Source organism: Hetaerina americana, unplaced genomic scaffold, assembly GCF_022747635.1.
Source record: "Hetaerina americana unplaced genomic scaffold, ioHetAmer1.1.p SCAF_1, whole genome shotgun sequence".
In the NCBI taxonomy this organism is placed as follows: Eukaryota; Metazoa; Arthropoda; class Insecta; order Odonata; family Calopterygidae; genus Hetaerina; species Hetaerina americana.
The window spans coordinates 100,738,884-100,754,261 of record NW_027286069.1 but is presented as its reverse complement, the minus strand read 5'-3'; the positions used below and the strand labels follow the sequence as shown (position 1 = coordinate 100,754,261).

At 34.3% G+C, this 15,378-nt stretch overlaps 1 protein-coding gene across 1 annotated transcript in view; it reads left to right on the top strand.

Annotated features, from left to right (window-relative positions):
• Positions 1 to 15,378, top strand: part of Gapvd1 (GTPase activating protein and VPS9 domains 1) — a 62,457-nt gene that overhangs the window by 27,413 nt on the left and 19,666 nt on the right. The window contains exons 14-22 of the mRNA XM_071591580.1: positions 788 to 960; positions 1,027 to 1,096; positions 2,321 to 2,677; positions 3,214 to 3,503; positions 4,820 to 4,929; positions 6,050 to 6,375; positions 10,673 to 10,702; positions 12,764 to 13,071; positions 13,673 to 14,089. Of these exons, the coding sequence (XP_071447681.1) occupies positions 788 to 960; positions 1,027 to 1,096; positions 2,321 to 2,677; positions 3,214 to 3,503; positions 4,820 to 4,929; positions 6,050 to 6,375; positions 10,673 to 10,702; positions 12,764 to 13,071; positions 13,673 to 14,089 (2,081 nt within the window). The remainder of the gene's footprint in view (positions 1 to 787; positions 961 to 1,026; positions 1,097 to 2,320; positions 2,678 to 3,213; positions 3,504 to 4,819; positions 4,930 to 6,049; positions 6,376 to 10,672; positions 10,703 to 12,763; positions 13,072 to 13,672; positions 14,090 to 15,378) is intronic.

The following is a 15,378-nucleotide window of genomic DNA, read 5'->3' as shown; positions in this document are numbered from 1 at the left end:
AACTTTAAGTTTATGTCAAGGGTGTTTACGACATTTTCATTTTTCTCTTCCCTTCTCTGATAATTTTTTTTGAGCTCTTAAGCTATCCTCTTATATTGTGAAATTCTTGCATTTCATCAGTAGGTGACTATATTAGTCACACCAATTCCTGCATTTATGTGGCATTAAATAAGACATTGTATTACATTGAATCATTCACAGGCAAGGCTGCGAGCTGTGAAATCCTTATCTTTGACATCAACTTCAATGAAAGCTATCTTTTTGATTGACTGATTTAGATTTAATTTAAGAAGTTAATTCTGCATCTGTTTTGAGTAAATGGATCTGTCGTTATTAAAATTTAAACTGGAGATCAATTGTTAAATTTGAACAGTTCCTAAAAACTTAATCTTCAAACTGCTGTATTCATTTTGCTATTATTTACTTGTATTAAAATATATTTGTTCGTTATTATCATAAAGTGAAGGTGAAAATTGAAAATATTGCTTAACTGTACACATCCTAAAATGAAATTGCATGAAGATTAGGTCTCATGTTCATAGAAGGAACAGAAAAAGCCTTGTGAGGTGGTGATCTCTACCTATTACTCCTGACTGAATGCTTTAAATGAGATGACACCACTCAACATTAACTTTTACCGCTCATTCAAGTGAATTTGAACATCATCGAAATATTTTTGAGGAATATTTTTGGAGAATCCTTTGATTTTATATCCAAACCAGTGGCAAGTGCCTGTGCAGCCTCATTGTAGAATTGGGTCTTTATTTTGATGTTGCTGTGCCCACAGTGTCCACCCTGGAACCGGGAGAGGTTGATGGGGTGAATGTTGGGGATGAAACAAGGAGCGTTGAGGTGGAGGAGGAGGAAGCTGTTTCAAACCACAGCGTGGCCTCTTCCCTGGAGTTAGGCACAGAGGAGGAAGAGGAGGAGGAAGAAGATGATGGGAGGAGGGGCAGGAGGGTGGGCAAAAGGCGGGGAGGGGGAGAAGGGAATGGGGGCGTGGGTGGACCTGGCGAGGAAGATCAGCTAGCATTGGACAATCTCTCAGACATGGTCTCTGCCAATGTCTCCTCCAGAGGAACACCCAATATATCTGGTTAGTTTGCTTCTGTGGATATTCTGGTTATGTCGCTTCTGTGGATGTACATAATGTATATTCTTTAGATAATGGATTTTAGAAGCAGAAAAATTAGATAGACCTATGATAAAATAAAAGGTCAAATAATAGTCAAACCCCTAAAGACTTCATGAATATGGTGATTTACATAGGAGCAATTGCCCCTGGTTTTCAATGTGGAAACAATTGAGCTTCAGATGACATGTGCCCTCAAATGGTGTAGCATGAATTCATTTTGACAGTAAATAGAAGATCAAGTGTATCAGATATGGCTTATTGCAGGAAATGGGTGATAATTGGGAACTAATTTTCCAACATTTTATTAATGGGAACATTATTTGCGCTATAATTAGATTAGGTCACAGGAAAAACTTAAGGGGTGGTTGTATGATGGCAAGAAGCAAAAATGCACCCTAGTCAGGTGCTAACCTGGTTAAAGAACTAGTGGCCCAGCAGATAGAAACAAGGATAAACTATTGTTATATTTTTCTCATTGAATTATAATATACCTCTCATTGCAATTAAAACGATTGATTAGAAAACAGTGATGCATACATTTTCCATTTGAATTCCATATTCAAAGATTTGATTAATAGACACTTCGGCTTTGTATCTATAAAAATTACCATTGCAATTGTACATATGGTACTTGAAAGCACATCTGACAGGTTTGAAAAGACCACCAAATCTTGTGCAATTATCTATTGAATGGTAAAATTGGCCTGAATAAAAATCAGACCCTATGGATGTGTACTGTGTGGGTTTATTTATTCTTTATTCTAAGTAGAATGAAAAGGTAGAACCTTAAAATGTAAAAGCCATGGAAATAAATAATGACATAAGGTTGTGGGTACAAATTCTACTCCAGACATGGGTATTGTACAAAGACAAGAGGTATTTGAATATTTACCAGTCCAAACTGTAATCACACAGAAAAAGAATGACAGAAAGTATGAAACTGGTTGCAAACCTTCATGAAAACTCAGAATGCCAAAATTCTGTGCTAGAAAATAAAAGTGATATTGTTTTTGCTGGCACAATATAGCAAATATATAAGATAGTGAAACATGATTTTTTGCTACCAAGAAGATGAGTGATTTTAAATACCTTGATGTTATTACTTAAATAGATCATGCATCGTATGAACTCCAAAGATGACATAAAGATTGCTATTCTCACTCCTTTCCTTGTATTTGTACACAGGTCGAGACACTCCATCTTCCCAAATAACGGAGGGGGATGGGGAGGAGGACAGGGTGGGTGGGAGTGGAGGTGCAGAGGAGGAGGATGGCAGTGGGGTGGGAGGAGCAGTCGGGGGAATACCTGGGGGGGCAGACGTGGTGGGGGGGAATGATGCCATGGGCCCTGGGTTGGAAGGGATCAGTGGTGAGGGCGGCCTGGGAATTGGGGGCATTCATGGCATGAGGGGAGGCCCACATCCTCCCAACTGCCGCCATCGTCATCCTGTGTCCAAGCAGCAACACCAACAGCAGCAGCAGCAAACGAGATCTGATATTGATGACAAATTTGGCAAATTTGAGATTAAAAAACTAATTGAAGGTAAACACATTTGCTAGAGTTGGGTTTAATATTTTGCAGAATGACATGTTGCCTAAAGGTCGAGTAAAAGTTAGAATTTCCATAGGAATTAGCTGTGATGTTTTAATCAATACCAGTATATGGTAGCATTTTCAGATTGAGAGTGCTATGGTATTGTAGTACCAGAAATATAAATGCACAAATGCTCCTATGCACATACATCCAAAATTTTATTTGATTATTGTGAAAAAATTTCAGTGTGTAAACGGAAAACTTATTCACATTGTTTTCAGGAATATTTATGCTTTTGATCAAGTTTTTTCAGCCTAAATAAATCATTCACAGCACCTCTTGCTATGTGTACGGTACCAGTCAATATTTGAACCATAAACCATAATAACTGATCAACCACTGTAATAAACAGTATCACCCCTAAGGCCTGGAGTAACATGTTAATAAATTATACTGATTGAGGTTAAAATATTTGCATTACAACTGAAAGGCTACTGTCTATAGTATGTGCAGAATGATTGAATTTAAAAAAAATTAATTTTCAGGTGACGAGACTGTGTCACTTGTAAGTGATACATGGAGCACTGATGTTCTCGCAAGTGATAGTGAAACAGTTGACCTAAACAGGGACTCAGCAGGTTCTGGGTCTGCATTAGGCCAAGCCAATCCCTCAAACCAACTGAGCCACGTGTCTGTGGGACAAGCCGCTGTGGGTGCCCCCTCATTCTCTCTACTCTCCTTATTCTCACTCCCCAATGAGGATGGCCTAATGGGTACCCTGGGGCCTGGTGGCCTAGGGAGTACTGGTGGTGCCAGGCAAGACCCTTCGGGACAGGTGAGACCTGAAATTTGTCATTGTAGTGTTTGACTTGCCAAAATATGGAGAGATTAAATTAGGCTGTATTGGAATGGCGAAGCATATGTTAAAATGCTGAATATGCTGTAAATTATAAGTAAGCTAGGGTAATTAGAACTTTCCTATCTGGCTGGGCAATTGAAAAATGGTCATTTTTATCACATAACTTGATTATTTCTGAATTTCAGTAATAAATGCAGAGACTCCTTATTCGTTCTTTTTGATTAGTTCAAGTTCTTTTAGCGATGGAATGCACAATTATTTCTTTTTTCAGCCATTTAATAAGAGTGGAATTATAGTTTTCCAGAATAAAACCATCATTAAGTATATAGGGGAACATATTTTCCTCAGAAAGCTAAACCAATGACATAGTTAGGAGGAAAAATAAATCACCGGCAAAAGACGAATATTGAAAAAGAATGGCTGGTATGGATTCATAATTATCATGTGATACCATTTAAAATAATGAATTGTAGATAGCTAATGACTTGACTTAGTTGCATAGTAAAGCTATGCATATGCTCACCTTAAAGGAGAATATGTAATTCTCAGGGCTAATGAGTGCAAAGGAAATGATAATGGGAAAGTACGGATAGTGCAAAAATGTTAAATTTAAAAATTAAAAAATAATTAACAACCTTTCATTTTTTGAATTTAAAAACTTTTAAGAAGCCCATATATTTCAAACTTGTATTTTTTTTAAATGTATATCAAAGTTCCCAAACCATTATGTCCATATTGAAAGAGTTTGTAATTTTCCACAGACTTTGAATTCTGTGGAAAATTACTCTTATTGGTAATGTCCTGTCACTCTCACCTCTGAACCTGCTTTTCAAAAAGTGTTGTTTCTGTCGATTTGTAGATGAAGCAGGTTTTTTGTGAATTATGATGTGCTTATTGCTTTATGTTTCAAAATCTTTCCTGTATTATTTCTCTATGTCTTCCTTCAATTTTAAAGTTCTATTTTATAGCAAAAATAATTTTCTGTGTTGTCTCTTTCTTCCCTTTCAAACAAATAAACTTATTTTGTCAGAAATAGAAACCTGAAACCAGTTTAAGCTTTTAGATATTTTTCTTCAGCTTGTAAATTCATATGTTGCATTGAACTTTAGATGAAAAATGTTTTTTTGCCCTTTTCATAGAAATGAGTTGATATTTCCTTTCAAATATGACTTAAAATCCCAATTTCAATGGTGCTTTTACAGATTAAAAGATATTTGGAAATGGTAACCTAAGATTTTCATATATCCTTTCGGCATAAAACTTTTTTGATTACCTAATGATTCTTTTGATAGCTTTTGGATGTCTCTGAAACTGGATCTGAGGCTTGGAGTGTTGATGTGTTGGCATCTGATTATGAAAGGATGTGTGAAGTCGATACAGATGATGCTGGTAGTGTCGCAAGGTAAGACTATCCACTTTATTTATAGTCCTTATTGAATGTTAATCTGCAATGACTATTAGCTGTCATGAGAATTTTTGTTGGAAATAAATGATATCGTTTATCCATCCCCAATGCTAATTCATCTTTTATGCATACATATATAGATATTTATCTGTACCAAGTGAAAATTATGTTTTGACATTTCATCATGCTATATTGTGTATGCATAATGATTAAACATTGAAGAAGGATTTTTTGAAATGAATGAGCAAACCAAAGTTAATGGGTGAATTGTTCCGTAAAAAATATAATTAGTTAAAATACTTCCTTTACACTTTCAAACTGACATATAAAGAACAATTTTGAAGTTAAATATCCAAATAAATTTAGTAGAAAAGAAAGAATTAAAATCACTAATTGGTAAAGGGCAGAAAATACAATGTGTCTTATGTTACTAAAATTAAATTTTAAATATCATTTTAACAGTGTAGGATTATTAAACAAGGTTAGGCTTACATTTTGAAGGTTTAATCTGTTGCTTGAACCATGTACTACACACAAATCTCTTCATTCACATTGTGTAAAAATAGCAGTCCTTGTGCAACTACCTTGCATAAGAATACCTCTCTTACTTCTGTGCATGCCCACCCTAACTTTACTTGGCTATTCATTTTGCTTGAATCATGAATGATTCATTTTTCATTCAAATCTTGTATCAACTAAGCTTTGCGCAGCCTAATCATTTGTTAATGATCATGAGTTTAGATGTGAATGATTATTGAACAATTATATTCATCTTCACTGTAATCAACCTGAATTTTGAATTTTATTTATTTAAGTAGACTCATAGCAAACCCAATGGTATATGAAATTCAAATGGATGGAAATTTTGGCAAATTCCTTTCTTTGTATTATCTTGTTTTCCAGAAAGTTGTGGTTGCCAGAAATTTGAACAGCTTAAATATTTTAGGCGTTTAGAATCAATACTTGAATCCCAACCTGAGACCATCTGGTCAAAAAATACTCCACCAAATAGGCTACAGTGCCAACTGAATTATAAATTGCTAATTAATGTGGTGATTATACTTATTAACCCTCTCTGTTTTGTGATAAAAAATTGACTCCATTTACCATGTTTCAGGTCGGATGACACAGCTAGATCTGAACTGGAGACTGAAGGTGTTGGTGTTAGAGGGGAGTTGGAGAGGGTTCCCAGCATGGGAGATGAAATGGGGGCCGCTGCTGTTGCCAGGATTGAGGAGAAGGCAACTCCTCCCCTTCACAATGCCATGGGCGCCCGAGGTCCCTCTCCAGGTCTCTCATCTAGGGGCCTCTCTCCTGGGCCCGCTTCAACATTTCGGCCCATCAGGGAAGAGGAGGAGGCACTACTTGCTGGAGAAATTGAGCTGTCAACACCATGTCAGCGTCCCACGCCTCGTTACATTACTTCAGGAGTTCCTAGTCAAGGTGCGATTAAGCAGCATTCTTTGTGACTTCTTGCTGGATCTCAGTTAGAGTATCATTATCATCTGTTGTAGAAAAATATTTCCCTTCTTCCATCAAGATGAGGCAAAGATTTCATTCATTTATTTTAAGATGGGGCTCTTTGATTTAATGAATAGAATGGAATAAAAAACATTTTTTGCAGCAAAACAATATCCAGTTAAAATGAATTCTATAAAAATGTCTTCCTATTATTTATCAATGCCAAACAAGTATTATAGAATAAAAATTTTTATTATCAAATACAATTTTAAATGTAGGGACATCTAATTTCCGCTTTTATATATATCTGGAAAAATTCTGTTTTTTCGTGTGTACAATATCCTTTAATCATTTGAAATCAGCAGTATGATTTTCTTAGATGAAAAAATTATTAAGAAAACACCACTTTAAAGTTAATTGCCATGGAGCTTCTTTCAAATGATCTAAAATCTGCTGCATTGCTCTGTACAAATCTTGGAAACCTTTTTAGTCTCATAACTTTGTTGTACATACCATTAAAGTTGAAAATCCTTCTCAATTTGTAGTTTAAATACTGCCATATTTTAATTCAATAATATTCTAAAGTATCGTGATTTTTTTCTGTTGATTTTTTCAAACTAGACTATTTTTTTCCCAGGGAGGCATAATTAGCTTCAAGTAAGGTGTAAAAACTGTATTATGTGAAAGTATAATAATTTATTAAAATAGATTGATGTTTTAGTATCAAATCAATCATATTTTAATCTCCTATTTCATTACTTTAAATCTTACCCACAGTATTATTTTACCAAAAAGGGATGATTCATTTTGTAACTGGTCCCTATCACAATTTTTGGACACCTTATGGACCTGGTAAATAGAAATTATATGCAAAGTTGTGGGAACCACCAAAGATATCATGAATATCAAAATATCCATTTTATAATGGTTGGTCTCATTTTTAAATTGACTCTCCAATGTGAATTTTAATTTTGCAGTGGAATCGGTATAGTCTTATGCAAGTATAATTTTGGTTGATATATTTTAAGTTATGGGGTATCCACTTTCCTTAATGCTTAGAATTTTATTCTTAAGGGGCCGAGAAGGAGAAATTGACAGCTTATATGTTCTCTTTTAATTTGATAACTAGAGATGAAATGACATCATTTTGAGTTACGTAAATCTTGTAGAGATATATGAATATGAATAACTTTTATGATTATCATTTTATGATAGTATTTTTACGAGTAAAAAGGAAGGGGTGATGAATACCTAAAATAAATGTAATTATGATGAATATTTTAGTCAAATTACAATAACTTGAACTTTATTTGAATCTCAATATTTTCATTTACTGGTAATCTTCTGTTTAAGATAGGTTTTGGATGGACACAGTCTCTGCATTGCTATAGTTCTTACCTTTATCTAGCAATGCACAACCTGACACCCCACACATACACACATTAAACCTTTCTTCATTTTTGCATATTTTCTACCTCCCTTCATTCTGTCCAACATCTATCCTTTTCCTTTCCAACCTCACCTTCCTAACGTTCTCCCCTCTATGACAGTCTTCAACACTCAATCCCCAATTAAAATGCTCAGCAACTATCTTTCTTGCCTTCCTTGGATTTCTCCCTACAATTCTCTCTCCTCCCATACCATGTCTAGTAATTTATCCTTTATTTTCTGTCCATTTTACCTTTTTTTGCCTTTTGCACATATGCACCTAAAAAACCTCCAATCTACCTACACCTTTCATCTTGTTTCAGTGGCCAAGTTTCAGAGCCATGCCAGGCCCCATGCTTCATACCAAAGTCTTTTCTTAGCATCCTTACTAAATGTCCCTGTCAATAATTCCCTCCTGGTGAAAGCTTGTTGGCCTTATGCAATTCTCTTTGCAACCTTACTATGTTGAATATCTAGGTCGAAAACACTGCCGAGATAGGTAAACTCTTCCAGGTGCTCTAGTTTTTTCCCTCCTGTTTTAACATTAAACTTTGACTTCCTCTTTCTCAAAAATATCATTAAGTACATTTTATTTACATTAGTTCTCATCCCATACATATCACACTGATTTTCTAATGTGCCTAGCAGTAAATGTAATCCCTTGGGTGACAGGCTAATTCAAGCTTGATCGCCCATAAATGTGATTTTATGAATTTCTGCCCAAATTTCATTCCTAATTCCATTTCTTCCAATGACTCTCTTACCATTTCCTCCAAGTATGCATTGTTGATGCAAGGGTGATAATAGGCTCCCCTGTCATATCCCTCTTCATAACACTGCCCATCCCAACTCTTCATTCACCACAAGCACATGAGCAGGCTGACCCATGTACAAGTTGTGGATAAGTTACATGTCTGTCCAATCTAATGCCTTCTTCTGTAGTAGAATCATTAATTTTTCCAAATTCCTTCTACATACACTCTGAAATCTTTGAAACGTTAATATATTCTAATTTTACTCTTAGGTGCCTGTCTAATAGTGATCTCATTGCTACTGTGCCTACTCAATTACCTCTCCTCTTCCTGAACTACAGTGACCATCCCATAAGTAATCAATTGTCCTCCTCTATATCCTTTTATTGATGATCTTAATTACCACTTTTGCTTCATGTAAAATCAAACTTTTCTCTAGTTCCTACATACAGCTACTTTTTCCTGTTTTGGGATGGAAACTTAACACTGATCTAAGGCAATCCTTCTGCCAAATTCCTCCTATGTAATGAGTCAATAAAAATTCTTCCGTTCATATTTAATAAATCCTGAAGTAGTTCTACAGGGTTGTTACCAATCTCCTAGGCCTTGTTTTATTTCAGTATTTCAGCCTAAATGCCCTTTCTATCTTGCAATCAAATGCCTCCCCAAATCATCATCTATGTCACATTTTCTTTTTATGTCTAAAATTTTTGGCTTAATATTTTTACCTTGTAGATCCTCCACTTATTCTTTCCATCTCTTTTAAATCTTAACTGGTTCAAATAATAATATTTCCGTCGAATCTCTTATAGTGTGCACTGGTTGTTCCTTCTTACTTCCTGATGGTACTTTCAACTTTCCCTACAGTGCACCACTTTATCATTTCCTTCGTAAACTTTCCGTATCCCTGCAATGCATCTTCAATCATGCTTATTTTGCCCTATTAGTTTCCACCTCATTTTATTATTCATCTCCTTGTAATTCTAAATATATGTGTATGTTCTTCCATTTGCTTCTCTCATCTATTTTCCTAATTACCTTGTCTGTAATCAATTGTTTCCTTGTTCTTCTCAGAGTAACTATTCTTATGGTTTTGTTTGTGGCTTACAATATCCCTTTAATGCTATGCTCACCGTTTCTTCCATTGTACCTGTCTCCCCGTTCTTACTAAAAACATTTTCTTTTATTGTACCTGTCTCCCTGTTCTTACTAAAATATGTATCTTCTAACCCTTGCCATTCCTATCTTTTTTTCTGGTTAATGCTTCTACACTCCGTTTCCTCAACTGTCTTCCCTGTGTTATCCCCTATTATCGAAAAATATATTGGCAAATTGGCATTATTTTTACAAGAGCTGATGGAAACTAAGAAATCATTATTTGAATATGCATTTGAGGCATAAATTTGTAGTGCATAGTACTGAATATTGAATATTCATTAGCAAACAGGAAAATTTGGAAATATACCGAATTCTAATGGATTTGGGTGATATTCATATTTTCAAACTTTGAATCTTTTCTTTAAACTGATTTGCACATCAAATTAAAATTTTAAGCTGCACTGTTCCCTAATAAACTCATAATATTGTATCAGTCTAGTTAATTATGTTCTTGATTATATATCATTAGACTGCTTATAATAAGTGGTAATTGCTTTATGCTTTGCTATAGAAGGCTTATTAACATATTGACATGTAATTCATGCCATGTTTATGCTGTTGATTTTGATTATTAATTCACTGATGTTTGTGCATTATTTTCTTTAGTATTTCCTTACCTAAGAAAGAGAACATGATGGCTTTGATTATTAATAATGCTTCCACTTATTAAAGATCGTATCCTGTTATTTAGCTTGGGAAAGAAAATTTGGTAATTGAAAAGTTGGGAAAATTATGCACAAAATTACAACTTTGCATTATCACAAATAGAATATTTCTCTAGATCCAGATAATTTTTCCCTGTAGTTAGGTTTGCCATTTGTTGATAATTATTGATTGTTTCTGTAGATATGTGATCCTTTAAATTATAGTCCTTAATTTTCAATGTTTGTTTTATTTATTTTATTACCTTGCTCAAGCTTGTATTTTCCTCATTTTTTCAGGTAATTTAATAAATCTTCATGTAATTGAAGGTAAGAAATATTTTCAGGGAGAATAGCATATATATGTATATATATTTTAGTTATCTCATTTTTATCTTGCCTTTATTAAACAATTCTTGCATTTTGGTGCACATGAGGGAATGACTTAGTGAAGTAACAGTATTCCCTCTCTTCTTTGCATTTCCAGTTTCTTTTTCTAAGTACTTTTATGCATGATATAATTTTTAAAAGTGACTGATCATTTTAAAAATTCAAGGGAAAAAGCATCTGAATTTATTATTTAATATCCCAAAGTCATGATAGTTGTTAGTAACTAATTGTGATTACTTTTTTATCTACTGTTAAAAAGTCATTAAAACATCTATGTACTGATTCTCTTTTTTGCAATCTTTTTATAATCATATATGACGATATTTAATGTGAGGTACAACTTTAAAAGATATTATAATTTCTTCATCACTAAAATGTAAATTTGAATTCGCTTGAATGGTTTGCCAGTAATTAAAGTAAACTGTAGAATGTAGCCACATTACTTCAATAGGTCTACTGCAGTCCCAAGGTATTTTCTATGTCATAAGAAGAGCCCAGATATCTAGATTTAAAATAAATTTTAATGGACTTTCAATAATAAAACTGTCGTTATTGGTGTCAGTGCAGGGAATAAGAACAAATATCTTGGCTACAAAAATCAGGTTGTGTCAGTTAATCGACTTTAAGGAGTGTGCTTCAAAGTTATGTTGTGCATGCATGCATGGTAAACTCTCTATTATCCATGGTAATTGATGCGTGATGAATCATGGTAATTGGGAAACACGGATAACCGAATAATGTGGAAAATATAGTCATAAAACAAATGGATTTGTAAGGACTCGTTCCTTTTACATTCCCTGTGATTAATTCTCCTTTTTTAGCTATGGAAAGTTCAATTTTTTCACTTTTTCAACCATTTTATAAAATTGTAGTTTTTCAAGAATATGGAACTATTATCAAGTAAATAGCAGAACATTATTTCCTCAACTAAACCAATCATGTAGCCATTAATTAACAAATGATTGGCAAAGAATGAATATTGGCGAAAATTGCTGGTATTGATTCAAAGTCAAAATATGATAACAATTTAAATGCAGTGCAGATAGTTAGTGACCTATTTGTTGCGTAGTAAAACTGTATTTCTGCATTGAAGGGGAATATGGAATTGTCAGGGCAAATTAATGCAAGGGTAATGAGAATGGGGAAGTATGGATGGTACCAAAATTTTTGAATTAAAACATAACGTACAATTGACAACTTTTTTATTTTGTGAAATTGAAAACTTGAAAGAAAGCTAAGGTATGTCAAACCTCTATTTAAAAAAAAGTATATTGAAATTTCAAAGCGTTTAGCTAATCTTACGATTGTAATTTTATTAAAATTTGAGGTGCTAGGAAGAGAAGACCGTGGATCATATGCAAAATTGGTAATCCACACATGGATAATCGAGAGTTAAATGTATTTAAAAAGATATTGTCAATAAAGGGCATTTTGAAAATTTATGCCTTTTGATGTCAACCAAATGTTGTTTATTTTTTGAATGGCTGTGAACTTCATTCTGCAGTTGATAAAAGGTTTAATCAGAGGCCCTAACCTGTTTGTATGATGTCATTGCCCAAAATCAATTTGATTTTGTAGAGTCTACTTAAATTTTTGTCTAATTACTCAAATGACTACCCACAGCTGTTTAATAAAAATATCAGCGTATAAAGGGTGAAGTTCGCCCATGACAAACTAAATTGTTAGTTTAATTTTTTTAAAGTGTTCAATGAGTTTTGAAAAGTTTTCCTGTTAGAAATTTGTTAAAACATTGGAATCATGAAATTCTGTATTTTGGAACCAAGTAAGTCAAAATTAGATCATGAAAAAGCCACCCAAATGAGTCAAATATTTTAGTTGCATCAAAATTTTTAAGATCAATGTATTTATTTGTTAAAGTAGAATTTAATTGATCCTGTGAGCTTATGCCATGCTTGATACATTTTTGTGTATTTATTTTGATCTTCATTCAGTGATGTGGTACAAAAACAAAGTGTAACATTTTTCATTTTAATTTCTCAGGAGTTGAAGAGGGAAAGTTGGAAGGTCCTGTCAAGCTGGAGGAAGAATGCATAGCATCAAGTTTGAAGCCACCAGTTGAATTTAGTAGTCAAGGAATAGAACAATTACCCACCATGCCTCCAGAAGAATCTCCAGTTGTTCCCCAAAATCAAATTTTTCTGCACCAACTGTGTGGCCAGTTCAGTGGTGCCTCCATCTCAACTCCACTGAAACCACCACCTCATGAGCATCACATTCATCACCGAAGGAGAAATCGTCATGCACACACAAAATCATCTGTTGTGTCTAGTAATTTATTGGGTGGTCAGGTAAGCAAACTGTTGAAGTGAAGTTTAAAACTTCTTTTTAGACATGATGAAATTGGGTGTTCATTTTCCGGTCATAGATTGATTGAGGAGATTTTTGAATTAAGGGAAAAAATAGTTGTGTATCTGATTGTCATAGCATGCTAAGTGATCAATTTGTGGCCTTAGAATTTTCATGTTCATACAAATGCAGTGATGTATTTTTGGTCATATCTCATTCTGTTGATGAAAGAAATGAATTTGCGGATAGTTTATAAGTGGAATACTTAGGGAAATCATTGTAGGAATATGCAATGTGTGTCTGTAGAAAAGAAAAATGCAATCCATGACTTGTATAATATTTATTTATTTACTTTTTGGTAATGTATGTTTTTTCTGTTTAAAATTATAGGTTCCAAAGTTTTCAGCCTGTGTGTGAAATGTTTTCCAAAATATTTGTTGTTGGAAGCAGGAAAAAATTTCCAGTTTTAATATTTTTGAATTCATAATTTTTGTAACTTTGTCTAAGATGATATGTAGGGCTCTGCCTCTTGCTGTTGTATAGTTGTTGTAGGTAGCTCTGCAGTTTAAAAGTGCTATTTCTTCTTAATCCTTTTGTGTGTAGGGAAGTATGATGCCAAGGCCAAATGGAAGGGCAAGGGGGGAGGATGATGTTGATGATGAAGAAGATGACGATGATGATGTGGACCTTGAGGAGGAGCTTGAGGCTGACTTCCTCTCAGGGCCCGGGTGTGGGGCGCGGCTCAGCTCAACCAGCCTCGCCTCGTCTTCCTCGAGCAGTGGTGGAGGTGGAGATGGGGCTCGCAGGAGAATCATATCTGCAGTTGCTCCTCAACCTGGCCTCCCTATACTTCCTCCAGTGGAGGCACTCAGTGCTGAGGGTGCCGTGTTGGCTGGGGAACCTGTTGTTGTCAATTCCTTCAACCAACAGCAATCTTCCACTAGCCAGGGAAGAATTCCATTGATGGGTGCTATACCTAAAAGTATCAGCTTTGACAAAACTGCTGAACGTGGTGATAAGGTGAGTCGTGCATCAGATACATTCTTATTCTTTGGTTTTGCCTTTTGTTTGGGGTTTGACATTTTGAGTTGTCTCCATCTTGCTTCTCACCTTTCTCCCTCAATTCCTTTGCTTTTAGTTACCATGCATGCCTAGTTTTCATTTGCCTCCTGCAATCCTTTTTCTCACCAGTATTAGTTTGCGTTCTCTTAACTGCCACTTATCCACTGCATCATAGTTCGTAGTCATAACACATCATGTGTTACCCATAAAGTGGCTCACCTGAGTTCCCAATACAGTAAGCCATTATGGATTAATTTCATAATTTTCCTCCAGCATTGAAACCTTACCTTAGATTTCATATAATTTTTCAATTTAAGGGATTTTCTCAGCCGTCTTTCTATGCATCAATCGTAGAGAGTTGGCTGTTAGCTTACTGTTCCACCTCAAGAATGTTGCTTTGTGTATGATACGTTTTGAAAAAGGTTATAATCAAAAGTAAACATCATCATTAAATATGAATTGATAATAGGCATAAAAGCTATGAAGAAACAAACAATTTTTCAGTAATTGTTTTGCCATTTGATTTAATCATCTTATATTAGTAGTAGCGGACAGCTAAGCATCATAAAATTTCTATTATTAATATTTTGTTTTTCCGTATAAATAATTCATTTAGGGTATAATTCAAATGAAAAATTCAGATTGTACTACGAAACTTTTAATTGGGTATCATTTTTACATACTATATTAACATCAATTCACTGTTATATACCAAAAAAAGATAAAGCAACTTTATTATTGAATTTTACAGTGAATTTTTTAAATTTGCTTCTTTCATACTACATTAAAACTTTGTTCCTCCATTCCAACTGGATTCAAAATATCTTGACATTGGATCATAAGAGCTGTGAGCCAGACAAAATAATGACATTCATTTTTGTGTGAATAATTTGAAGTACATATGCATTCACTCTCTGAACTGAATAAAAATAGAAAATAACTGTGGATTGAGGAACATTTATGCTATCAAGAGGAAGTGAAGACTTTGATTTTAGCAAATATAAGGTCCTCATACTATGCTTAGTGTATTTAAAAGGTAATGTTAAAGTAGTTCAGGGTGGCCACTCAGTTGGGATAAACTCCGGAATTTTTGAATTTCTTAAAAAAATGGGTGGGGAACATCTGAATAGTTTTGAAAAATCAATGAATTAGTTGTGCAATTTGGAATTACAATATGGGAATCAGAATGTGCATTGTAAAGTGGATTTTACTCTTCCGAAATCATACCCTTTGGTATCTTTTGATGG